The sequence below is a fragment of the Mytilus trossulus genome, chromosome 8 (assembly GCF_036588685.1).
Source record: "Mytilus trossulus isolate FHL-02 chromosome 8, PNRI_Mtr1.1.1.hap1, whole genome shotgun sequence".
Taxonomy (NCBI): domain Eukaryota; kingdom Metazoa; phylum Mollusca; class Bivalvia; order Mytilida; family Mytilidae; genus Mytilus; species Mytilus trossulus.
Window position 1 is genome coordinate 58,577,235 of NC_086380.1, and position 27,065 is coordinate 58,604,299.

Below are 27,065 nucleotides of genomic sequence, written 5' to 3' on the forward strand. Positions count from 1 at the left end.
CTTTCCATGCTTTAAACGATATTCAAAGTAAAGAAATCCTTGAAACCTGAAATGTATCCCATTTAATGGATAAGTATACTCATTATCACAATATCAGTCCACCCGGAAAATGAACAATATATTCAGGTTGATATGATTTAACTAACAGTGGAATGAATATATCCGATTTCCAAGTTTTAATAAAATCCAATTGAAGTCGTTGAACTTATATATTAATTAATTTCTATAACTAATCTTGCTTATTGTTGCAGGACATAATGTGATCTAGAGATGTTAATTTCTGTGTCATTTGGTCTCTTGTGAAGAGTTTTCTTTTGTATGTTTTTTTTCAATGGCAATCAAACAATATCCTTCCTTTTTATGTATAGATTATAACATGCCCTTTTCCATATTGGCCCTGGTATCATCCCGAGACTCCCATATCGACCTCGAGGCTTTAACCGGGCCAATATGGAAAAGACATGTTATAATCTTTTTATCACATATTTAAGTTCTGCAGAAAAGTAAAAACAAGTTAATTATAACAATTTAATAAAACATGAAAGGTAAAATCTTTAACAATTTATCACAAACGTGTCGTTAAGGATGCAATGACGTCACGTCATTTGGAACAGGGCAAAATATCAAGATCTCTTTTTGGCCCCGGGCAATTTTAAGGTTATTGCATATGCAATTCCTAGGGTATTCATAACAAATGTGTGATAAAAATACTTTTGCTAATCACGCACCATGAGAAATATGTAACCTGTATGGTGTTGTAAATCGTTGTCGATGACTTACACTAATGATAATAACAATAAAAAATACTGACACTCTTTGATAAACTTGTTGGACACAAATGTATGCCTATCAAAAGTTATTAGACCGTCGTATAGTATGAAAAGACGGGCAAAATATACCAAAAGTGACATTCAAATCCCAAAGTAAAAAATGAACATACATGGTTTTGAAAAAAAGACGAACAGTCGAATAACAGCACACTTAATACAACATAAAACATCAAAAGACTGATTAACACAAGCCCCAACAACAATTAAGGGTGATCTCAGGTGCTCAAGAAAAAATATCATTTATAATTCATCAATATTGGTCCTCAATCATCTTCAATTTCGTACTTTATTTGGCCTTTTTCACTTTTTTGGATTCGAGCGTCACTGGTGAGTCTTTTTTTTAGACTAAACGCACGTCTGGCGTATATACAAAATTTAGTCCTGGTGATGAGTTTATTTTCTAAAACTGAAAAAACCTTAGTTAACCAACGTTGAAAATACTTTAATTCTTTTTCAAACCTTTTAGGTGATATGCCAAGTTGGTTTGTTCCGTATATTTAATGTTAATGAAAAACAAAGACTATCACAAAAAGGCCCTTACGATTTAAACAAAAAAATTATTACAGTGCTATTTTACTCCCTCTTCTGTTAGCTACATGAGGAACAACACAAAACTAAAGTGATATGTAAGGTATATGACAAAAATACACTGTCACCATTATATAATCTATATTTGCAAGTAACGAAAACCAAATGACGATTACTCTTTCCCGGAAGACAATAATTTGTGATTGCGACAATAATAAGAATCCAGGAGACAAAACAGTGTTAATCTTCATCATAGACATACAGAAAAACTGAGTAAAAATTCAAACAAACATTGAAATAAATCTATCAAAGCGGCCACTAAAACGCACAATGACGAACTCGAATTCGTTATCCCGATAAGATAGAAATCAAGTTAAATATATATATATATACAAGGGAAAACAAAAAAAAAACACTTTCACAATGAAAACCTCTTGATATTTAACTCGGTCGAAAAAAATATAACATATGAATCTGTTAATTATTTAGATATTTTATAGATGCATAAATGCAAAGCAATAACTAATCGAAATAAACAAATTAAAATTGAATGAATAGTATATAAGTAATACCCAAAAAATGTCGTTGATTTAGTAAGATGTGCAAAACTGATGTATTAAATATGTTCTGATATTCCTCAAATGGATGCGTATTTCCAAATCATTAAAACAATATATACAACGATGGTAAAATGTTGTTATGCCCAACCTACGATCACCTACGATAGTAGAGGGGCATTATGTGTCCTGATCTGTGCGTCCGTTTGTCCGTCCGTTCGTTCGACCGTCTGTCCCGCTTCAGATTAAAGTTTTTGGTCAAGGTAGTGTTTGATGAAACTTGAAACTTTGTACACATGTTCCTTATTTAAATATTTGTAATTTTAAAGCTAAATTAGACCTTCGTCCCAAATTTCACGGTCCACTGAACATAGAAAATTAAAGTGCGAGTTTCAAGTTAAGGTTTTGGTTCAGGTAGTTTTTGATGAAATTGAAGTCCCTATGGTATGATCTTGTCAATTCTAATGCCAAATTAGATTTTGTATCCAACTTTGGGGTCCATTGAAAATGAAAAATTATAATGCGATTAGGGCGTCTGTGTACTTTGGACACATTCTTGTATATTATCTTTTTGTCCTCAATCAAATTTCTAGAATACACAGATAATCTATTACAATAACTAAAACAAGTCACATATTTACTTATTTAATAAGATGTACAGAAGGGACTTAAAATACTATTCACAAACCTTCAACCCGTAAGTAGCATTTTTGTTGCAATGATCTACTCCACTATTATTTTGATAAAGTAAACAATGATATCGATGAGTATAAAATTTGGTTTGTTCCTTTGAAAATGTTTATGAAAAAACATTGTCTCTTCGATTTGTCACAATTAACTTTCTGGTGATCAGAAATAGTCCTCAATTCAACAGAAAACCAAGATATTAAGAAGAGCTGGTTGAGACAATTGATTTTACAAATATGATGTATCAGAGACCTATATTTCGATAGCCTGTGTATGTTAAAAGACAAGAGCGGTCGAAAATGATGTACAAATAACCGTTGCCGGACCACCAGCTGATGAATCGAATATACTGAAATGTCCATGATATCCACCACCTCAATTCAATGTCATTTCGTTTATAACACATAAAAACTAAATACGAATCAATCAATCAAATTGGCGTATAATACACGCCTCGTGTATAGTTCAGAATAAGAAGTTTGTGTCGTACTTGAGAAAACAATAAAACTATTAAGGATAAAATTACTTAATATTATGAGTGTATGAAGACAAGTTTTTACCGGAACGAAAATGTATGTGTGGGAGGAAACATAAGGGATATCTATGTATTCTTCTTAGCATTCAATATTAAAATAAAGTTCCCAATTTGTAATACAAGGCTATTTAATCTGCAGTATGAGCTGTTTGAACACCCATGCAGTTATTAAATGATTCCCAATTTATAAAAATAGAGCGCATCCGGAGAAATGCAGGGTTTAAATATTGTTCACCACCAGTTCTGTATGCATAACAGCACGTCTATAGACAAGAACACAATCAGCATCAAGAAGTTCTCCGGAAAATATACAAGATGAGTTTAATCAATGTAAGCAACAATAGTTCAATGTTTCAATTATTCAGTTAAAAAGTGATGTCTATATATCACGACCATAGTTTATTTTCATTCACATCTAGCATCAATAGATGAAATTCCTTAACCAATCTATAAAACTAAACAATAGAAGTAAGTTAAACCAATCTATAAAACTAAAAAATAGAAGTAATTTACACCATTTGGTTTAATAATGAACGAATTTTTGAATTGCCTCTGCAATCGTTAATACTGTTGCGAAATCTTATAAACTTGAAACCTCAATTGAGTTTTTTCTTCATTTCATTTTCAGATCCTTAAAATTGCCAAAGTATACATTACATATTGTTTCGTGTTCGTCAATAGTGCACCAACATGTGCAGACCCTAAAGACGTACAGGCTAAATTAAACAGTATAAACGGAGGAGTAGATTACAGGACATTATTTTTCACTGACGGCTGGAAACCAGACACGATGGTCAGTGATTTTGAAATACTGGTATCTATAAGGAAGGATATGACAAAGATCGGTTGTCCTTCAACCTTTTTAGAAGGATTTGATCTCCCATTAATGGCACGTACATCATGCCCTTGGTTTTTGGAACAAACGCCATACAATACTGAAACATATCCCCATACACTCTATAGAGCTGCTACCAAATGTGATAAATGTATAGATGCTTCTGGCGATCAAAAATGTTCACCAATTCAACGGAAAATCAAGATATTACGAAGAACTGGTTGTGACAATGGGCTTTATCAATATGAAGTCTCAGAGAAATATATCCCAATAGCCTATGTATGTGAAAAGCAAAGAGAGGTCGAACATGATGCTCTAATAATCCCTGCCCTACCACCAGCTAATGGACCAGACGGAATGTAAGGTTCATGGTATACAACACATACATTCCAGAGTTACTGGAACACATATTGTAATGTCCTATGGACATATATGTTTTTATATTTATGATATTGATTTGTTAAATATTGACATAACGATAAGACTAGTGAAATTTCCGTCCCGAAAAAACATTTCTTTCCGTAGACTTGTCCTTACATTTGCATGTTTAAAAATGATATATGTTAGTATGTTATTTCTTTCCGGTACAACTTTACTTTTAGTGTTAAAGTATGTATCTTTTGTTTTAAATATAAGCGAGTGCGAGAGTGTAAATCTGTACCTTTTTTTAGATATGTATTTTATGAAAACAATACTTGATTAATTTCCTATGTCCAAAGCACTTTTCTATATTCCTTTCATAAGTTACACTCAAACCCGAATATTCAAAATTAAAAGATGCATAAGAACCAGTTAAAGAGCTATATGACAAAACGGGCATAGAAATAAAAATTGTCAATGTGAAAACTCTCCACAAGAGACCAAAATAACACAGAAATTAACAACTATAGATCATCGTACGACCTTCAGCAATGAGCAAATTCCATACAACATAGTCAGCTTTAAGAGGACCCGAAATGACAATATAATTTGTTTTTTTTTAAATTAACAAGCTTATTTATATCAGGGTTGTATTTGTTTATTATAAAAAGATTGTTCAAATGTAATTTTTAAGAACATTATATAAAGTTGTTTATGATCTGTCATAACAGTGTCAAAAAAGTATCTTATTATAAATCTATATTGTTTTTGATTTATTTTTATTTTGGAGCCTTTCATGTTTTTAATGCTGCATTTATTTGTTTGTTACTTTTTGTAATAAAATTTTACTTTTTATAATTTCTGTCTTATTCATGTTATAAACGTCTACATATTGGTATTTAAAAACACAACAATTTAAAAACAGATAAAGAAATATGTTCAAGTGATTATTTTTGATGTATGAACCTTTTTCATATGTTAAAATGTGGAGACTTTACTTTTATCCTAAAGTCTTCTAGTGGATTCAATATATAAAGTGCGATTTGGCAAAGAACATATAATCGAACACTGAACCGGTCTAACAAATTGTCAAAAGCTGCAAAATTCAGTTGATATTTCAGTTTTACATTGTGTTATATAAAATGTTAAATTGTATGATATGACAAATATGATTGATGACATTGTCTGTTGATTCCAATATACATTTTCTTTTATAAAAAGGTTAAATTTCCAGCATATCATTGATTAACATTGTTTTCAAGCATTTTTGTCAGTCTGATCATTCAATCCTTTTCATGAGAATTTGTATCATCGGAAAAGTATTCACCAGGACTAACATTTTTTGCAATTTATGAGTAAAATCGTTTTTTCATATAAAAAAATTAATTATGATTTTTTTATCAACATAAACTTATATAATTGGGCTCAAATTGAAGCTAAATAATTTAAGATGGTAAGAAAAATCTTACTTTACCATTTAAAGCATTAATTCTTACTCAAATACAGCCAAAACCGTCATGCTGAACCCAAACAACGGCAAGAAATGAACATTTGAAATGCATAGTTTTGATTTTTTTAAATATTTCTAACGATGTCGATTTGGCCAACGTAAGATATGTTATTTTTTGAAAAAAAAATGGAACGTCATAACGTTTTGAAAAATATTTGCCACCATACTCGTTTTTGAGGAAAATTGAGAAATATAATATTGTTTACTCAACCCCTCCCGTAAGCCTCACAAATTGCGCCAAAAGTTAAGACGTTTTCCGAAAATGACGTTATATTTCCCCGTTATTTTTTCAAAGGCAGTGCGACGATGTTGCAGACAAATGTATTTACACTGTGACTTTGTTGGGTAGTTGTCTCAATATCACTCATATCGCATCTTCTTATTTATAATGAACCAGTATCTGAACGAGATAACAATTCAGTTAGTTTTACTATTGTGTTCGTCAAAATTGTGAAACCCGGGTGCTAAACATACAAACCGTGGAATTACAGACTAAAATAGTCCCTCTGGTATCTTTCATCCCTCTTTTAAAAACAAAAGTATTACCCGTTAGAAATCCGTTTCTGCGTCTCGGTCTATAGTACCAAAGCAGGGTTAATTTTCATATTATACTTCAATTTGATTTTTTTCTTCTGAATACTCATTTAGTTTATGCCACTTCATTGTAGATGACAGACATCAAGTCACCTGACGTCCGTCATCCACATTCATTATTTATTTTATCGTTACTTTTCAATGAAGCGTTTGGCTTATATCGAAATTAACAAAGAGCTCGTGAAATTTTGTGCACACAAACACTTGTCTAAAAACTCACTAACTCCGTATTATTCATTCGTTTTGCAGTTTCGTGCTTTTTACTCTTTATTGGCTTCTAGCTATAACAAAAATCTGTATGTTGACTCTGAGTGTTTTTAATTATACGGGTCTTTGGGTTGCTGTCGTATTAATTTATACCTTTAAATCTTTTTCAAAACAAAAGGATTGATTTGGGTATGGAAATATTCACATCTCTTAACCTCTCCCGTCCGACAGTATATCTTTGCTAAAATTGGGTGCGGCCGTTTAGCTGCTAGGATGTATTAATTTGCAGCCTCGTTTAGTCGAAATAAGAATGTCGTTTATCCGATGCATAGTGCAGTGAGAGTCTCGCGCTATATAACGTTAAACGCAAACTTTATTTAACAAAAGAAATCAGAAATAAAATTGAGAATAAACGAACGGGCCGAAAAGCGAGCATGACTGTCGTTGTTTTACGCTTCAATATATGAGTTATTGCATATACACAATGGAGATTGTTTTCTGTTCTACTACCTTCCACCTAGTTTGGCTGCATACAATGTAACTACTGATGTTGACTTCTATTTTATCATTGATTGTTCAAACAAATGAATTGAAAGAAAAAAAATGCGGAAAGAAAGTCTAAAATTTTCGTTTAAAAATAAAATATAAATTAAAACAAAATGCCAAAAATGAAAATCTGTTTGAGACAATTATCAGATGAGAACAAATGATTATGCATCACTATATGAAACTGATAAATTGATTTGTGCCGTGCTCCAGAGGCAAATATATCACGCATATTTACGACGAGGCGGAAGTGGATCTGAAATAAATCATTGATACATAATTATGATAACAATCTTGAGTTAAGCTATTAGCCCCCCTTCCCAATTTTGAATTATGGTATTTCGATGGCTCTTTTTTCCCTATCCTATTATGGATACGCTGATTAGTGAGGACGTGTCTAATTAGTCAAGACCTAAATGAAGACCTACACCGCTTTTTTGGGGTAAATTATATTTGTTTCCTCATACACTTTAAACACCAAAATCGTCAGATATTTTCTACTTGTATTTCAGTGTATATATTACAATGTTTTCCTATTTCATTTTTGTTTTTAAAATTATTACAGTGTCATCTTTTGTTTTACGTTGTTTACGAGTTAAAGGTTTCATTCAAAAAGCTACTATTCATTGATAGCACTTCAGCGCAAAGCTTGATGAATGTAAGTTTACGCCGTATTTTATTTTTCTCAAGAAACCTTTTTTTCATCTTTCTCAAGTAAAACCAGACTTTGAGTTTTCTATTCTGAATGACAAAATCTCGGAAAAGTTTGGTAAAGAATTAATTCCAATTTGCATTCAAATGCAATAAAAAAAATCATTACGCATTTGTTCTCGTTGTTCCTTACTGCATGTATTAACGATACTTTCATAAAACGGAAACTTAAGTGAGTATGGTCTATAATGATCAAGATAATTGCATTTCTTTTATGATAGACCAAGAGGACAAAAATGTCTTTAAAGATTTGAGTTTAAATTTCTGTAAACATTTTTTGCCGATTCCCGCCGTGCTCTTTCCTTTGATGAAAGAACCCTCCCTTTCCAGACGGCCATAGCAATTCCAATGGTGACTCCGTTATGACGTCGATGTATGAGTATAGTTATAAAGGATGAAACTTGAACTCATTATTAATTGATAACCTCAGATGTCAAGCCGGCTAGCTTTCAAATACGAAGATGCAAACAAATAATAAAGCTGTTTTGTTTGTATAAGGCTACTCTACGAACAAGTGTTTCATCATTGTAATGAAATTGAAAATGGAAATTGGGAATCTGTCAAAAGACAACAACCTGACACTTAATGTTATGTTTATAATATGTTTTATTAACTAGCAGGAATATACTGTATACTTAATATGAGGATTACCTACATGTATCACTTTCTCTTTCCATGCTTTAAACGATATTCAAAGTAAAGAAATCCTTGAAACCTGAAATGTATCCCATTTAATGGATAAGTATACTCATTATCACAATATCAGTGCACCCAGAAAATGAACAATATATTCAGGTTGATATGATTTAACTAACAGTGGAATGAATACTCCCGATTTCCAAGTTTTAATAAAATCAAATTGAAGTCGTTGAACTTATATATTAATTAATTGCTATAACTAATCTTGCTTATTGTTGCAGGACATAATGTGATCTAGAGATGTTAATTTCTGTGTCATTTGGTCTCTTGTGAAGAGTTTTCTTTTGTATGTTTTTTTCAATGGCAATCATACAATATCCTTTCTTTTTATGTATAGATTATAACATGCCCTTTTCCATATTGGCCCTGGTATCATCCCGAGACTCCCATATCGACCTCGAGGCTTTAACCGGGCCAATATGGAAAAGACATGTTATAATCTTTTTATCACATATTTAAGTTCTGCAGAAAAGTAAAAACAAGTTAATTATAACAATTTAATAAAACATGAAAGGTAAAATCTTTAACAATTTATCACAAACGTGTCGTTAAGGATGCAATGACGTCACGTCATTTGGAACAGGGCAAAATATCAATATCTCTTTTTTGCCCCGGGCAATTTTAAGGTTTTTGCATATGTAATATGCAATTCCTAAGGTATACATAACAAATATGTGATAAAAATACTTTTGCTAATCACGCACCATGAGAAATATGTAACCTGTATGGTGTTGTAAATCGTTGTCGATGACTTACACCTAATGATAATAACAATAAAAAAAATACTGACACTCTTTGATAAACTTGTTGGACACAAATGTATGCCTATCAAAAGTTATAAGACCGTCGTATAGTATGAAAAGACGGGCAAAATATACCAAAAGTGACATTCAAACTCCAAAGTAAAAAATGAACATACATGGTTTTGAAAAAAAGACGAACAGTCGAATAACAGCACACTTAATACAACATAAAACATCAAAAGACTGATTAATACAAGCCCCAACAACAATTAAGGGTGATCTCAGGTGCTCAAGAAAAAATAACATTTATAATTCATCAATATTGGTCCTCAATCATCTTCAATTTCGTACTTTATTTGGCCTTTTTCACTTTTTTGGATTCGAGCGTCACTGGTGAGTCTTTTTTGGACTAAACGCACGTCTGGCGTATATACAAAATTTAGTCCTGGTGATGAGTTTATTTTCTAAAACTGAAAAAACCTTAGTTAACCAATGTTAAAAATACTTTAATTCTTTTTCAAACCTTTTAGGTGATATGCCAAGTTGGTTTGTTCCGTAAATTTAATGTTAATGAAAAACAAAGACTATCACAAAAAGGCCCTTACGATTTAAACAAAATTTTTATTACAGTGCTATTTTACTCCCTCTTCTGTTAGCTACATGAGGAACAACACAAAACTAAAGTGATATGGAAGGTATATGACAAAAATACACTGTCACCATTATATAATCTTTATTTGCAAGTAACGAAAACCAAATGACGATTACTCTTTCCCGGAAGACAATAATTTGTGATTGCGACAATAATAAGAATCCAGGAGACAAAACAGTGTTAATCTTCATCATAGACATACAGAAAAACTGAGTAAAAATTCAAACAAACATTGAAATAAATCTATCAATGCGGCCACTAAAACGCACTATGACGTACTCGAATTCGTTATCCCGATAAGATAGAAATCAAGTTAAATATATATATATATATATACAAGTGAAAAAAAACAAAAAAACATCACAATGAAAACCTCTTGATATTTAACTCGGTCGAAAAAAAATATAACATATGAATCTGTTAATTATTTAGATATTTTATAGATGCATAAATGCAAAGCAATAACTAATCGATATAAACAAATTAAAATTGAATGAATAGTATATAAGTAATACCAAAAAAATGTCGTTGATTTAGTCAGATGTGCAAAACTGATGTATTAAATATGTTCTGATATTCCTCAAATGGATGCGTATTTCCAAATCATTAAAACAATATATACAACGATGGTAAAATGTTGTTATGCCCAACCTACGATCACCTACGATAGTAGAGGGGCATTATGTGTTCTGGTCTGTGCGTCCGTTTGTCCGTCCATTCGTTCGTCCGTCTATCCCGCTTCAGATTAAAGTTTTTGGTCAAGGTAGTGTTTGATGAAACTTGAAACTTTGTACACATGTTCCTTATTTTAATCTTTGTAATTTTAAAGCCAAATTAGACCTTCGTCCCAAATTTCACGGTCAACTGAACATAGAAAATTAAAGAGCGAGTTTCAAGTTAAGGTTTTGGTTCAGGTAGTTTTTGATGAAATTGAAGTCCCTATGGTATGATCTTGTCAATTCTAATGCCAAATTAGATTTTGTATCCAACTTTGGGGTCCATTGAAAATGAAAAATTATAATGCGATTAGGGCGTCCGTGTACTTTGGACACATTCTTGTATATTATCTTTTTGTCCTCAATCAAGTACTTCAAACACATTTCTAGAATACACAGATAATCTATTACAATAACTAGAACAAGTCACATATTTACTTATTTAATAAGATGTACAGAAGGGACTTAAAATACTATTCACAAACCTTCAACCCGTAAGTAGCATTTTTGTTACAATGATCTATTCCATTATGATTATTTTGATAAAGTAAACAATGATATCGATGAGTATACAATTTGGTTTGTTCCTTTGAAAATGTTTATGAAAAAACATTGTCTCTTCGATTTGTCACAAATAACTTTCTGGCGATCAGAAATAGTCCTCAATTCAACAGAAAACCAAGATATTAAGAAGAGCTGGTTGAGACAAGGGATTTTACAAATATGATGTATCAGAGACCTATATTTCTATAGCCTTTGTATGTTTAAAGCCAAGAGCGGTCGAAAATGATGTACAAATAACCCTTGCGGACCACAAGCTGATGGGTCGAATATAATGTAATGTCCATGATATCCACAACACCAATTATATGTTATTTCATTTATCAAAAATAAAAACCAAATACGAATCAATAAATCAAATTGGCCTTTGATACACGCCTCGTGCATAGTGCAGAATAAGACGTAAGTGTCGTACTTGAGAAAACAATTATAAAACTACTTAATCTTAAGAGTGTTTCAAGACAAGTTTTTTACCGAAATGAAAATGTATGTGTGGGAGCAATGATAAGGGATATCTATGTATTCTTCTTAGCATACACTATTAAAATAAAGTTCCCAATTTGTAAGACAAAGGCTAGTTAATCTGCCGTATGAATTATTTCAACACCCATGCAGTTATTAAATGATTCCCAATTTATAAAAATAGAACGCATCCGGAGAAATGCACGGTTTAAATATTGTTCACCACCAGCACTGTATGCATAACAGCAACAACTATAGACAAGAAGACACGCAGCATCAAGAAGTTCTCAAGAAAATATACAAGATGAATTTAATCAATGTAAGCAACAATAGTTCAATGTATCGATTATTCAGTTAAAAAAAGGTGTCTTTATATTACGACCATAGATTATTTTCATTCACATCTAGTACCAATAGATAGAATTCCTAAACCAATCTATAAAACTATAAAAATAAAAGTTATTTAAACCATTTGTTTTAATAATGGACAAATTTTTGAATTGCCTCTGCAATTGTTAATATTGTTGCGAAATCTAACAAGCTTGACCACTCAATTGAGTATTTTCTTCATTTTATTTTCAGATCCTTATAATTGCCAAAGTATACATTACATATTGTACCGTGTTCGTCAAAAGTGCACCAACATGTACAGACCCTAAAGACGTACAGGCAAAATTAAACAGTATAAACGGAGGAGTAGATTACAGGACATTATTTTTCACTGACGGCTGGAAACAAGACACAATGGTCAGTGATTTTGAGAAACTGGTATCTATAAGGGAAGATTTTACTAAAATTGGTTGTCCTTCAACATTTTTAGAAGGTTTTAATCTCCCATTAATGGCACGTACATCATGCCCTTGGTTTTTAGAGCAAACGCCTTACATTGCTGAAACATATCCCCATACACTATATAGAGCTGCTACCAAATGTACTAAATGTATAGATGCTTCTGGCGATCAGAAATGTTCACCAATTCAACAGAAAATCAAGATATTACGAAGAACTGGTTGTGACAATGGGCTTTATCAATATGAAGTCTCAGAGACCTATATCCCAATAGCCTATGTATGTGAAAAGCAAAGAGAGGTCGAAAATGATGTTCCAATAACCCTTGCCCTACCACCAGCTGATGGACCAGAAGGAATGTAAGGTTCATGATACACAAAAAATACATTCCAGAGTTACTGGAACACATATTGTAATGTCCTATGGACATATATGTTTTTATATTTATGATATTGTTTTGTTAAATATTGACATAAACGATAAGACTAGTGAAATTTCCGTCCCCAAAAAACATTTCTTTCCGTAAACTAGTCCTTACGTTTGCATGTTTAAAAAAGATATATGTTAGTATATTTTATTTATTTCCGGTACACTTTTACTTTACGTTTAGTGTTAAAGTAGGTATCTTTTGTTTCAAATATAAGCGTGTGCGAGAGTGTAAATCTGTACATTTTTTTGGATATGTATTTAATGAAAACATTTCTTGATTAATTTCCAATGTCCGAAGCACTTTTCTAGATTCCTTTCATAAGTTACACTCAAAGACGAATATTCAAAATTGAAAGATGTATAAGAACCAATTAAAGAGCTGTAAGACAAAACGGACATAGAAATCAAAATGATAAGATCCAATTGCCATATAATATATGTTTTCTGTGTTTTAAAAGATTAAAGAAAGTATCAAATGCTAATAAAGATGTAAAATATTTGTATCATACAAGTGTATAAAATAATTAATTCATGTGAACTAATCGAATTTTATTCAACAAATATAAAAAAAAAAATAAGATGTGGTATGATTGCCAATGAGACAACGCTCCACAAGAGACCAAAATAACAAGGAAATTAACAACTATAGGTCACCGTACGGCCTTCAACAATAAGCAAAGCCAATACCACATAGTAAGCTATAAAAGGCTCCAAAATGACAATGTAAAACAATTCAAAAGAGAAAATTAACGGTCCTTTTTATAGCAGGGTTTATATTTGTTTATTATAAAAATATTGTTCAAATGTGATTTTTCAGAACATTATATAAATTTTTTATTATCTGTCATAACAGTGTCAAAAAGTATCTTATTATAATTCTATATTGTATTTTATTTATTTTTATTTTGAAGCTTTGTATGTTTTTAATGTTGCATTTATTTGTTATTACTTTTTGTAATAAAATTTTACTTTTTATAATTTCTGTCTTATTCATGTTATAAACGTCTACATATTGGTATTTAAAAAACACAACAATTTAATAACAGATAAAGAAATATGATCAGGTGATTATTTATGATGTATAAACCTCTTTCATATGTTAAAGGATAGAAACTATACTATAACCCTAAAGTCTTCCAGTGGGTTAAATATATCAATTGCGATTTGGCTCCCTCAAATACGACTATCAGGACCTGATCATATAACCCTGAACCGGTCTAACAAATTGTCAAAAGCTGCAAAATGCAATTTATATTACAGTTTAACATTGTGTTATATAAAATGTTGTATTGTACAATATAACAAATATGATTGATAACACTGTCTGTTGATTCCGATATAAGTTTGTTTTTATCATGTTGAAAGAAATGTTGAATTTCCAGGATATCATTGATTAACATTGCTTTCAAGCATTTTAATTAGTCTGATCATTCAATCCTTTTCATGAGAGTTCGTATCATCGGAAAAGTATTCCCCAGGACTAACAATCCTCATCTGGCGACACATCTCTGTAGACAAACGGTAGACTACTGGATTTAAAAATACGCACTGCGACATCATATGTTTGAAATTACACAATTGAGGGTATATGTAATTTATCTACGCCATCCAGTAGCTCGGAGAATATGATGAACATTTTCACGAATTCTTCGTAACGTAGATGAAGTCATGGCTATTATCTTTATACATAACTCTCCATGATGTTCATATAAATGAACTGCTGCCCCTTAAACAAAAGCCGTTGGGTATCCATCATATTTATACAAATTGTTATACCCTAGCACCTTAAAAACTCTATTCTGTGAATGTTTGGAAGATGTGTGGAAATCAATTACAAACTCATATAAAAAACAATAAAAACTTGATGCTACTGTCATACAAGTTAGAGGTTTAGCGCTATAAAACCAGGTTCAATCCCCCATTTTCGAAGAAAACGCCTGTACCAAGTCAGGAATATGACAGTTGTTGTCCCTTCGTTTGATGTATTTGTGCTTTTGATTTTGCCATTTGATTAGGGAATTTCCGCTTTCAATTTTCCTCAGAGTTCAGTATTTTTGTGATTTAACTTTTTATCTATCATCTTTGATATTGCCAGTCACAGATTTTTCAAACAAGTTTTCATTGGAAAAGATGAAAAGGAGAACATATTCTTTCCTTTACCAAATAGGGTTTTAATTTTTGCATTATTCTCATTCAGTTTACACGAAAAGACCACATCAGTCGGTAACAATCCTTTCTTATGCCTAAAACAAACTAAAATTTTCAATAACAAACATGTGTAGCGGGATCTCCATATTGAAGTTTAAACCGCCTGATTGCAGATTTAATAGTTCCCAATGTATATTATCCGACTGGCCACCATATTACTGATGACCGTAAAATTGTAAATAACACTCCTCTACAATAAGTGTTACCCAAAGACCCGAAATATCTGGAGCCTTAATCCATCAATGGGAAACACACAATGATATTACAGTTGTATTATGCCAAGCAACTGGTTAAACACTAGAAATAAAACATAGATACTTTTTCCTAAGAAATTTAGACTGTGAGGTCGTTAATAAAAATCCGTATTGAAAAACCCTGAATGATTCTATGAATAAATATGCAACATCAATCATTACAGACCAAAAGATTGCAAATGACCTGTCCTTCCTCCATGAAAAATAGTATGTTGGCGTGAATCAGTTGTGGATACTAAACAATTCCAAAGATCCGTTAGAGTTATATACAATCTAAGGCCGTGTTCACACCAAACGTCATGTACAGTAAACTTGTTCCCAATTAGTACACTTGTTTTAAATTAAGTTTGTTCACAACTATACATATGGTTTAATACTTTGTACATAAGATTTGTTCCGCTTGTAAACTATCTGTCATTTAAATGTTATTTCTTTTCTTGCAGTAATGAAAGCTATTTTGACGATTTGCAGTTCTATAAGATCTTATAAGGTACTAAAGATGTCTCGATTACGCAATAAAACAACGAAGGCGACAGTAGCGTGCTTAGGGAGCAACCATGTAACTTAAGAAGAGGGGAGTGGATGTTTAGTTTTTTGTCCGAATCAGAAAGTCATTTTCAACGCTATCATGAAAATGTCTTCTTTTTTTTCAAATATTTAACACTATGCAGAAAATCTAGATTCATTATTTTTTTGTCATCTGCTTGACCAGAATATGTTTTCTTCATTATAATTTTTTTTAGATTCTAGCCAAGCAACAATACAATTTACAGAATTAGTAATGCATTAATGAGTTAATTGAGTAAAGACCAGTGGCAAATATTTCATGCATATTTCAAACGACGTACAAATTATATTAACAAGTTCTGCTCTGAAGTTCTCATTCAAAGTTGTTTTCTTTCCCGGGTCAATTAGGCAAGAAGAAACTGTACTTGCTTTTGTACCAACCAAATCATCCAGTTGCTAATAAATCTGACTGTCAATGCGGCAAGACATTTTCAAATATGTTGGGCAAGGATGGTGGTTGAGAATTGATTAGGGAGTTAATAAAGCTTCCTAAAGGTTTTTTTTTATAACAAAACAATATATCGGGTTTAGACAAATAATTCGACAAAGAACTTTATTAATAGTTGTTATAAATATTAATTTTATAGTTCACGTTTCTTCTTTAAATTTACATGGTAAAATTCATGTTCTAAATACCCTTTTTTTGTGTACACTTAACACACACAAGGCATACATTGACTATCGACTGCATGTAGACCAAACATGATTTAAACTACATGTACACATTGCGTTTTATCAATGGGAATGTAACTGTGTTCAGTTTACGTGTGAATTACACCAACACAATACTGAGGTTAGGTTAATGTGAACGCGGCCTTAGACTCGTTCATCTAACAATAGTATATTAGGAGCCAGCCGAAGGGCGCCTCCGGGTGCGGGAGTTTCTCGCTGTTTGAGGACATATTTGTGGCCTTCGGCTGTTGTCTGCTCTATGGTCGGGTTGTTGTCTTTTTGGCACATTCCCCATTTCCAGTCTCAATTTTATGTATTCACATTTGACTGTTTTACACTCTACCCTAGTATTCCTTATTTCGAAATAAAAACAAAGCAAATTGGACGAGTTGGTTCCGTTGTAAAAGGCCAAAGTAGCTGCGCTGCACATATCATATGATAGGGAGGGATGTATAAACCCTATTTTTTTTAAATCTGACTCTGTTTCAAACAAAAAGTTCTCAGACACTTACATTATCAAAACGCCGGAATTTCTTGATTGACAACATAAATGTGTTACGTAATTGAGGAGGGGTTTTGTGTTGGTTTTTTTTTAGCAAACAACCGCCGTCCCCGAAGGAACCAACTATGCTCCTCTTCTTGTCAACTTATTCCTTTATTTGTTTCAGGACAACTTTATACAGGAGTTTCTTGAAAACGAAAGAAAACTGAGAAGTAGGCATTATTTTTAACTGCACATTCCGCTATTTGAATGATATCCTTTCATTTCCTAATTTGAAGTTTATTTAGTATATTGAACGCATCTATCCCATCGAATTTGAGTCTGCCTTATATCTTGACCTACATTTAAAAATTAAAAAAAGGGTCGTTTGAAAATAATTTTTTACGAGAAAGGAGATGGTTTTAGGAACTGGCCATTTCGATAAAGCAGCATTTCGGCAGCGCCATTTCAAATAGTCTGCACGAAAAGGTGACTTTCACAAGGTTGTAAATCGCTTAGCCATATAGAGTAAGATATCAATGTATGTTTAATAAAAAAATGCCTTTTGAAGTATAACAACACGAGGGAAAAAGAAAAGATAGATAACAAAGAATGTTTTAAACTCATAAGTGTTAAATAGACTGACAACCCAATACTTCGAAAAAAAGACAATCAGACAAAAAACAGTACACAAAAAAACAAAAAAGATAAATTAAAGACTAGACTGAGCAATATAAACCCCAACACAAAATTTGGGTGATCTCATGAACTCACGACAGATAAACAGCGACTGCTCAACACTTTAGCAAGGTTAGTACAAACCCTGGTATAAGTCTAAATCTCTAGATCGCATTTGGACAAAAACGATACTGGATTGTAATTTCGACAATTGAAAATTGTAAGTGGAAGCAAGGGTGTTGTCTCAGAGAAGTATTATTTAAGATCGACAATAAGGCCGACTCGGATTCCGATTGATTCGTTCAGATAAGATACGATATGTTTTATTAGTTTTTTTTTTAGAACATCGTTTACGGAAAAGAAGAAATTTGACATCACTTTTTAAACAGATTGATACAGAAGAATTTTTCAGGTTTCATTCTTTAATAGATTTTTATACTTGTAAATAAGTAAACTTATAAAGTGTTAACAACATCTCATTTTACATTACCTACACACTACGCCGTAAACCACAATCATATATAATATCAAATCCCCGTCTTTGGCCGGAAAAAATTGCTTAAAGTATAAGCACCTATGTTTAAAATTGAGAATGGAAATGGGGAATGTGTCAAAGAGACAACAACCCGACCAAAATAAAAAACAACAGCAGAAGGTCACCAACAGGTCTTCAATGTAGCGAGAAATTCCCGCACCCGGAGGCGTCCTTCAGCTGGCCCCTAAACAAATATATACTAGTTCAGTGATAATGAACGCCATACTAATTTCCAAATTGTACACAAAAAACTAATATAAAAATAATACAAGACTAACAAAGGCCAGAGGCTCCTGACTTGGGACAGGCGCAAAAATGCGGCGGGGTTAAACATGTTTGTGAGAGCTCAACCCTCCCCCTATACCTCTAACCAATGTAGAAAAAAATAAACGCATAACAATACGCACATTAAAATTCAGTTCAAGAGAAGTCCGAGTCTGATGTCAGAAGATGTAACCAAAGAAAATAAACAAAAAGACAATAATACATAAATAACAACAGACTTCTAGCAGTTAACTGACATGCCAGCTCCAGACTTCAATTAAACTGACTGAAAGATTATGATTTCATCATATGAACCTCAGGCACAATTCTTCCCGTTAGGGGTTTAATATTATACCATCATAACATATATGAGAAGAACATAACCCGTGTCATGCCAACAACTGTTTTTAGAATAAATGTCCTTAATTCCGACGCAAAGACCTTATCAGTGACTCAATATTAACGCCAAAATATGCAATCTTTAATGACTTGACAACAGTATCGTAATTATATCCCTTCTTAATCAGTCTATTTAAAGGTTTTGTAAGTTTCTGAGGTGAATACTGACACCTTTGTGCTTTATAAAGAATATTTCCATAAAAAATTGGATGTGAAATACCTGAACGTATAAAAAGTCTGCATGTTGAGCTATATTTACGAATGATGTCTTTATACCGATGATAAAATTTAGTAAAAGTTTTCACTAGTTTGTGATATCGAAAACCCTGGTGTAATAATTTTTCAGTAATACATAAATTTCTCTCGTTAAAATCTAAAACATTGTTACAAACACGAGCGAATCGTACAAGTTGAGATATATAAACACCGTAAGATGGTGACAAGGGAACGTCACCATCTAAAAACGGATAATTAACGATAGGAAATGGAAAATCATCCCTTTTATCATAAATTTTAGTATTCAGCTTTCCGTTGGTGATATAGATATCAAGATCGAGGAAAGGGCAGTGGTCATTATTAGTATTAGCTTTATTTAAAGTAAGTTCAGCAGGATAAATTTCATTAATATACATACTGAAGTCGTCATTATTGAGAGCCAAAATATCATCTAAATATCTAAAGGTATTATTAAATTTGTTTATCAAATGTTGTTTTGATGGGTCTTTGCTTATTTTTGTCATAAATTGTAACTCGTAACAATACAAAAAGAGGTCCGCAATAAGTGGTGCACAGTTAGTTCCCATTGGAATTCCGATAATCTGACGATATACGGAATCCCCAAAGCGAACAAAAATGTTATCTAGTAAAAATTCAAGGGCATATATAGTATCAAAGCATGTCCAATTAACATAGTTTTTTTGTTTATTGCTACTAAAAATGACCTAAAAGAGTTTGAACATATATATTCACATTCTGATTTTTTGAATGCCCATTTAATTAGGTGTGTGAATTTTTTCTTAATGAGAATGTGAGGCAATGTGGTATACAGGGTTGAAAAATCAAAACTTTGAACAGATTCAAAATCACCAATATGAGCATGCAATTTATCAAGTACTTCCAACGAGTTCTTGACACTCCAAAAGTAATTTATTCCACTATTTTCGAAGGCCTTATTTGAACAGTTTATTATAAGGTTTTTAATTTACCAAGTGTGCTGGTAAGAAGAATAGACAATTTAGTAGTTGAACCATGGCTTGAAGACGAAATAAATCTATATTTGTAAGGGGTTTTGTGTAGCTTTGGAAGCCAATACATAGTTGGGACTTTCATTGTATTTGGCTCTGCTTGTAAAGCGGTGGCTAAAAGTTTATGTTTGTTACAGATTTCGTTTTCTGAAAATGGAGTCAGTTGGAATGTTGGTGAATTGGTGATTTCCTTTTTCAGAACCTCAATGTAAAATTTACGTCAAACAATAATAATATTATTAGCAGCTTTATCGGCCGGGACAAAAACAAATTCCTTGGCTAGTTCTTTTAGTTTATGTTTGATACGAGCAATAGGTTTATTGTGGTTATTGTTAAAAGTAAAATGTTCTTTAAAATGTTGAATACGTTTATCAACTATCTTCATTACTGAATTAAAAAAAGAGTCCAAAGATTTTTTGTCAGCTTTTTTCCGTTTTATCCATTTCATACAGTAAGTATGGAGTGAGTCGTGGATGATATTACGACACTCATTCCAATTAATAATTGACGGGGGACGATATTTAGGTCCTTTACTGAGGAATGATTTTAACCCTCGGTCTTGAACGATGTTAAGATCTCCTGTTATAACATGGGAAATGGGTCCATAAATATATGCGGAATTACTGCAATTACATGAAGTAGGTGTATTTTCACTGATATTAACATCTTTACACAATTGACTATAATTAAACACAAATTTCCGGGTAGATTTCTTGTAAATATAACAAATAAGAGGTAGCTCAGTATTGTCAAAATAACCCGGAATTTGTTCTTTAACAGAATGGTCGTTAAATATACCGGCAATATTTACAAAATCAAAGCCTTTATTGACATACTTAATTTTAATAAAATGTTTTTTATGATCTTCAGGGCGATCAATTTTGGGAAATAATTTAGAATAACAATATGCCATAATAATTTGAACAATTTCATACTTAGGACTGCTATATGAAATTGTGTTGCAATCCTCCAAAATTTTATTTAACTTATTAATCGGTAACGAACAGAGTTTTGTTAACAGATAATGTCTGCCGTTGTTTTTTGAAATAGAAATTAGGTCCGAAATATTGGTATGATTGGCCCGAAATTTTCTTTGATTGCGATTTTTTGTTCTACGACCGTGAGAACGGTTTTAACGAACAGTTTTAGAAACTATATCCAAAATGTTAACGGAATTGGTTCTAGATATATTACCAATTCCCATGATATTATCATTTAGACCGAGAGGGTAAACTGTCTGTAATTTTTTAATCCAATTTAATTCAATTATTTTCCGTGATCTTACAAACTTTGAATGCAATTCACCAGGCTGCTTATTTACTACTTCTAAAGGTTGAACTCCTAAATATTTAAACGGATGGTTGTGCTTCTTAAGGTGTTGGTAAATGATACTTTTGAATTTATTTGGTCTTTTAAAACGATACAGATGTTCTTGAGTGCGTTTAGATAAATATCGTCCAGTTTCTCCTACGTACTGAATACCACAACCCGGTTTGTTTCATGTGAGTAAAAAAATAATACTGTTTATTTTTCAAGTTATATCAGTTTCAAAATTTAAAGAAAATGTGCGACCATTAAACGTGGACCTTACTGTATTGTTGGTGGAAAGACGGGGACATGTAAGTCATTTTTTGGCATGACACTTATCGATAGAAGGGTAACCACGATTTTTATTGTTAAAAATGTTAGCGATGGTAGTATTTTTAGATAACCGATTTTGAAGATTGAGACGTGTAGATACCCTTTGAACAAGTTTAGTTTTTAGTATTTTTCCGTTTCTAAGCTTCATAATGGTTCTGTTAGTGAATTACATAATAAAGGAGCAAAGATTGGCGTCCAGAATATGAACCAGCATACAATAATTAAAGTTATGTAAAATTGATAAATTTTTTGTTCGGCTGAAAATGTCAAACGCTATCAGTATAAATTACCCGAAAAAGATAGTGTATATCAGGGAAGGACTGATGGCTGACTAAATAGTAGAATGGGGCTGAATATTGAAATACTTCTTTTTGATAAATATTTCTAAAGCAATGAACTAGAGCAGTTCTCGCTCGGACACACACTCCATAATCTAGTATATTATAAGAGCATAAACCTGAAGCACGGGGAGGCACTCTACTGCCTCCACACGGCACTAAAGACAAACTCTGTAAAAAATAAAATTGAGAATGGAAATGGGGAATGTGTCAAAGAGACAACAACCCGACCAAAATAAAAAACAACAGCAGAAGGTCACCAACAGGTCTTCAATGTAGCGAGAAATTCCCGCACCCGGAGGCGTCCTTCAGCTGGCCCCTAAACAAATATATACTATTTCAGTGATAATGAACGCCATACTAATTTCCAAATTGTACACAAGAAACTAATATAAAAATAATACAAGACTAACAAAGGCCAGAGGCTCCTGACTTGGGACAGGCGCAAAAATGCGGCGGGGTTAAACATGTTTGTGAGATCTCAACCCTCCCCTATACCTCTAACCAATGTAGAAAAATAAACGCATAACAATACGCACATTAAAATTCAGTTCAAGAGAAGTCCGAGTCTGATGTCAGAAGATGTAACCAAAGAAAATAAACAAAAAGACAATAATACATAAATAACAACAGACTTCTAGCAGTTAACTGACATGCCAGCTCCAGACTTCAATTAAACTGACTGAAAGATTATGATTTCATCATATGAACCTCAGGCACAATTCTTCCCGTTAGGGGTTTAGTATTATACCATCATAACATATATGAGAAGATAATAATATATCCAACCAAATATATCAAACTTTTTAAACGTGCAATGTAATTAAAAGAAAGGAACGGTTGTTGAGTATAAGCGAAAATGATATGTTTCAATTGGCTGCTTATAAATTCGTCATATTGACAGTGATGCATGCACCCAGTTTTAAATGACGTAATCCCAATTTATCTTTTTGGGAATATTCCTTGCGTGTTATTAGCTTATATTCAATATTAATAATTTTTGGAATTTCATCATAATGCATTATTATTTTTTATATGTTCATTCATTTTCTCAGAAAAGGACACCCTTATAACCATTAACTCTGATATTCTATCAATATGTATATACAAAGCTACAATAGTAATCAAAGGTACCAGGATTATAATTAAGTACACCAGACGCGCGTTTCGTCTACATAAGACTCATCAGTGACGCTCATATGAAAATATAAATTAAGCCAAACAAGTAAAATGTTGAAGAGCTACAAATTACGCAATAATGGCTAAATATAAATGAAGATAAGGGTTATAGGTAAACTCTTGTGAAATCAAACGATTTAAAGCAAGACTTGTCAACTAAATTGTGTTTTAGTTATATCTATTTGAGTGTTTTTCATGGGGAACTCATATTTATTTCTTATTTAACTGATAAGATAAAACTTCTCTTGATTATCTTACATATTTAAACACCAGCTATTACAAGAACGTATTGAATTGATGCATTTCATTTATCTCCCTTCAAACCAGACATGCGGTCAATTCGAGCGTCACTGATGAGTCTTTAGTAGACGAAATGCGCGTCTAGCGTAAAATAAAATTTCAATCCTGGTATCTATGATGAGTTTATATACAACCACTGGGTCGATGTTAACTATAAATTAACTGTTAACAAAACTTTGAAGTTTTGAAAAACTAAGGCTTTTCTACCTCATGAATAGATTACACTATCTGTATTGGGCAAAACTTCTAGGAATGTTTGGTCCTTAATGCTCTTCAACTTCGTACTTTATTTGGCCTTTTAAACATTTTTTTATGACAACACGCGCGTCTGGTGTAAATATAAAATTTCAATCCTGTTATATATAATGAGTTCATTTGGATGATTATTGTTTATGATAGATAGTTTACGTTGTACTGTATAAAGCGCTAAAATAAATGGCTAACATTACTTAAATATAAAACTTTCTATACCCCAAATAAATACCATTAAAATAAATAACACATTTTGATATCAAAATAATAAATTAAAACCAACAATCATTGATTCTTTTAAAACTAAAATTTACTGTTTTATCCGTTTTGACCATACTAGCTGCATTTATGTTGTAACTAAACCCTTTACCTTGTCCAATATGTATTTTGTGATTTAAAATTCCAGATCATTTAATATTGATACGAAAAGTTCAATAACGGGGTCAATCAATACGGAAGTGATGTATCTTACTCAAGAAGGTCGTTCACACTAGTCTTGATTAACTTTAAATGAAATGAAATCGTGTACCAATTGAAAATAGTTAAGTTATCATTTAAGTAAAGCGCATTATTTAATCGAAACATGATATTTTAGATACCCAAACAAATTCCATCATTGTCACAGAGAGTTTTGTGTTAGCGATACACGCGTTGTTTGTATTATTTGATAATACATAAATATATGATAATTTTAACGGGGGAGTAATATGGATAACACAAGTTCATTAACTAGGTCAATCAATACGGAAGTGATGTATCTCACTCAAGAAGGTCGTTCACAATTGATTAATTTTTAATCAAAATGAAATCGTGTACCAATTGAAAATATTTCTGTAATCATTAAATTTAAACCGCATTATTTAATCGAAGCATTTGAGACCTTAATCATTTTCTTTATTGGCATAGTGTGTCCTCTGTAAGATACACGTTATGAGGATGGATATAAAAAAATCTTAAAATGCAGAAAAGAGCTGCAAGGATTATACTTGTTGCACCAATACTAACACCTAGTATAGAAAAATTTAAAGAGCTAAAATGGTTGAATTTCAAATCTAGAATTTCATATCATAAACTTATTCTTGTTCATAAAATTCTAAACGATAAAGCACCTAATTACTTAAAGGAACTCTGTTGTTCAATTGTTTAACCTACATAGTAGAAATTTAAGGTCATCTTCAAATAATAATTTAGCTGTGGTACGACCGAACACTAATTAAATGCAGAAATCTTTTGCATATAGCTCATCAATACTTTGGAATAAACTACCAAATGAAATAAAATGTTGTGAAAACCTGGACACTTTTAAAAAATATTTGTGTTGATTTCTTGACTAAAAATGATTTATAATAACTTACTCAAATATTCTAATGATTTGTATTTTATGTATATACACGCCTGGTAAACCATCTAATCTCAACCAAATGGTTGAGACGGTAAAAAGTATTCTGGCACTTCCTGTTGAGCCTTTCTGGTTCAAAATATCCAAAATAAACACAGGGTATGTCGACTTTTCGTCAATATACTGAAACTCGATGAGTTTTTAGTGAAATAGGAGAATGTCATGCCATAGATAATTGAATTGGAATTTGTTTCGTGTATAACACGGACCAATATAATTTAAAATGACATCGGAATGACTTTTCTCCAGCAGGTAAATGTCGCCAGCACGTCAGTTATTGACAAAATGATAGTGCGATCATCGTTAAAGATAACATGTATATCAGTAAATTGGTATTTATCTGAAATCTTATAAACATAGAATTACAGTTTGTTCTTTTTCTTTACGAATACAAAATTTCATTACGCAGAATATGTTATAAAGTATGTCATGTTGAGATATTCTGGTATCATTTGTGATATTCTGGCACAATGTTGAGATCTTCTGTTTGACAGTAAAAGGTCATCTGGTAAACGTATATTACCATTTGTATTGGTGTATTACTCACGGTATTATCACTTAGAAGGTCGTAAATAAACCCTCATTCAAACCGTGCTACCTTGATCTTTGATTGGCCTTCCCCAATCGTAAAGATATTATATCTATAAGGTAAACGATCCTTCTACTACATTTTTTTGTAAAAGTGTCGTTCTAGTAGCAAGTAAAATGTATAATGTATATACATACAGTTCAATTTCTTCATAAAATAACGCAATAATAATTTCCTTTTTTTTTGTAGATCGGAAGTTTTCTTAATTCCGGAAAATTGCAGTTGCAAAAAAATGTTGATGCTAAAAACGACAGAAAATTATCCTAACACTGCATCCTGGCATCTTGTTTAAAAACTTTGTGAGACCTACACAATTTTAAGAGTCTTCATACTTTTTGTCTCTGTCTTTGGCATTTGTCTTACGCATTACTCTTTATTTTGTTATTCTTTTTGTGAATTTTTTTTTTTTTTTTACGTGTTTCTGTTTTCAAAAAAGTTTAGTAAGATACGGCTGATGGTTGACTATTTGTTCCCGAGTGGATCAACAGTTTAGGTGTCAGTATTTTGGAAAAAATTACATATTTTTTAACAAACCTTTCATCATGTTCATTAAAAAAACAATGAAAACACTAGAATAAAATGTTACTTGACTTTACTGCAATTTATTTACTGAAATTAATGACAGGTACTACCAGTCGAGCATGAGAACGCTACAACACATATTAGGAAATCATAAAAGCAGAATGTTAGAAGCAATATGACTAACAGGAACCTTAAAGGTCAAATTCGTCTGGTGGCTTTCGAACCGTAGTTTCTTAATAATTATTATTATTTATTTTTTTTCTATTTTTTTCTCAAATTATATTAGTATCTAGTGTATTTTAATTCATAGTTTATAATCTTGAATGCCTTTTACAAAATTTTGTTTAAGTTCCAAGGTGCTTAAGTGATAATTTTATTAGGGTTTGACAGTTGCTCTTTCGACTACTTTAGTGTTTCTCATATGCACGAGTCTTTTCAATCGTAGGGTGGTTGCATAATATTATGAATTAGTCTAAAGAAATAACATTAAACTACTAACAGGATTTTGCAACTTAATAGTATGTTTGTGGATAAAAGGTTTAATTGATGTATGTTATTATCAATAAATGTGTAACCTGAGTTCTCATTAATA

General features: G+C 31.9%; 2 protein-coding genes across 2 annotated transcripts; both read left to right on the plus strand.

Annotated features, from left to right (window-relative positions):
- The first annotated feature begins 3,452 nt into the window (after positions 1-3,452).
- On the plus strand, positions 3,453-4,335 carry LOC134727810 (uncharacterized). Its single transcript, XM_063592201.1, has 2 exons — positions 3,453-3,467; positions 3,766-4,335. Exons 1-2 carry the CDS (start codon positions 3,453-3,455, stop codon positions 4,333-4,335), a joined length of 585 nt encoding a protein of 194 aa, XP_063448271.1.
- A 7,702-nt stretch (positions 4,336-12,037) lies between these two features.
- On the plus strand, positions 12,038-12,885 carry LOC134727811 (uncharacterized). The gene is made up of 2 exons (XM_063592202.1): positions 12,038-12,052; positions 12,316-12,885. The coding sequence occupies exons 1-2, from the start codon at positions 12,038-12,040 to the stop codon at positions 12,883-12,885; spliced, it is 585 nt and encodes a 194-aa protein (XP_063448272.1).
- Positions 12,886-27,065: the final 14,180 nt, after the last annotated feature.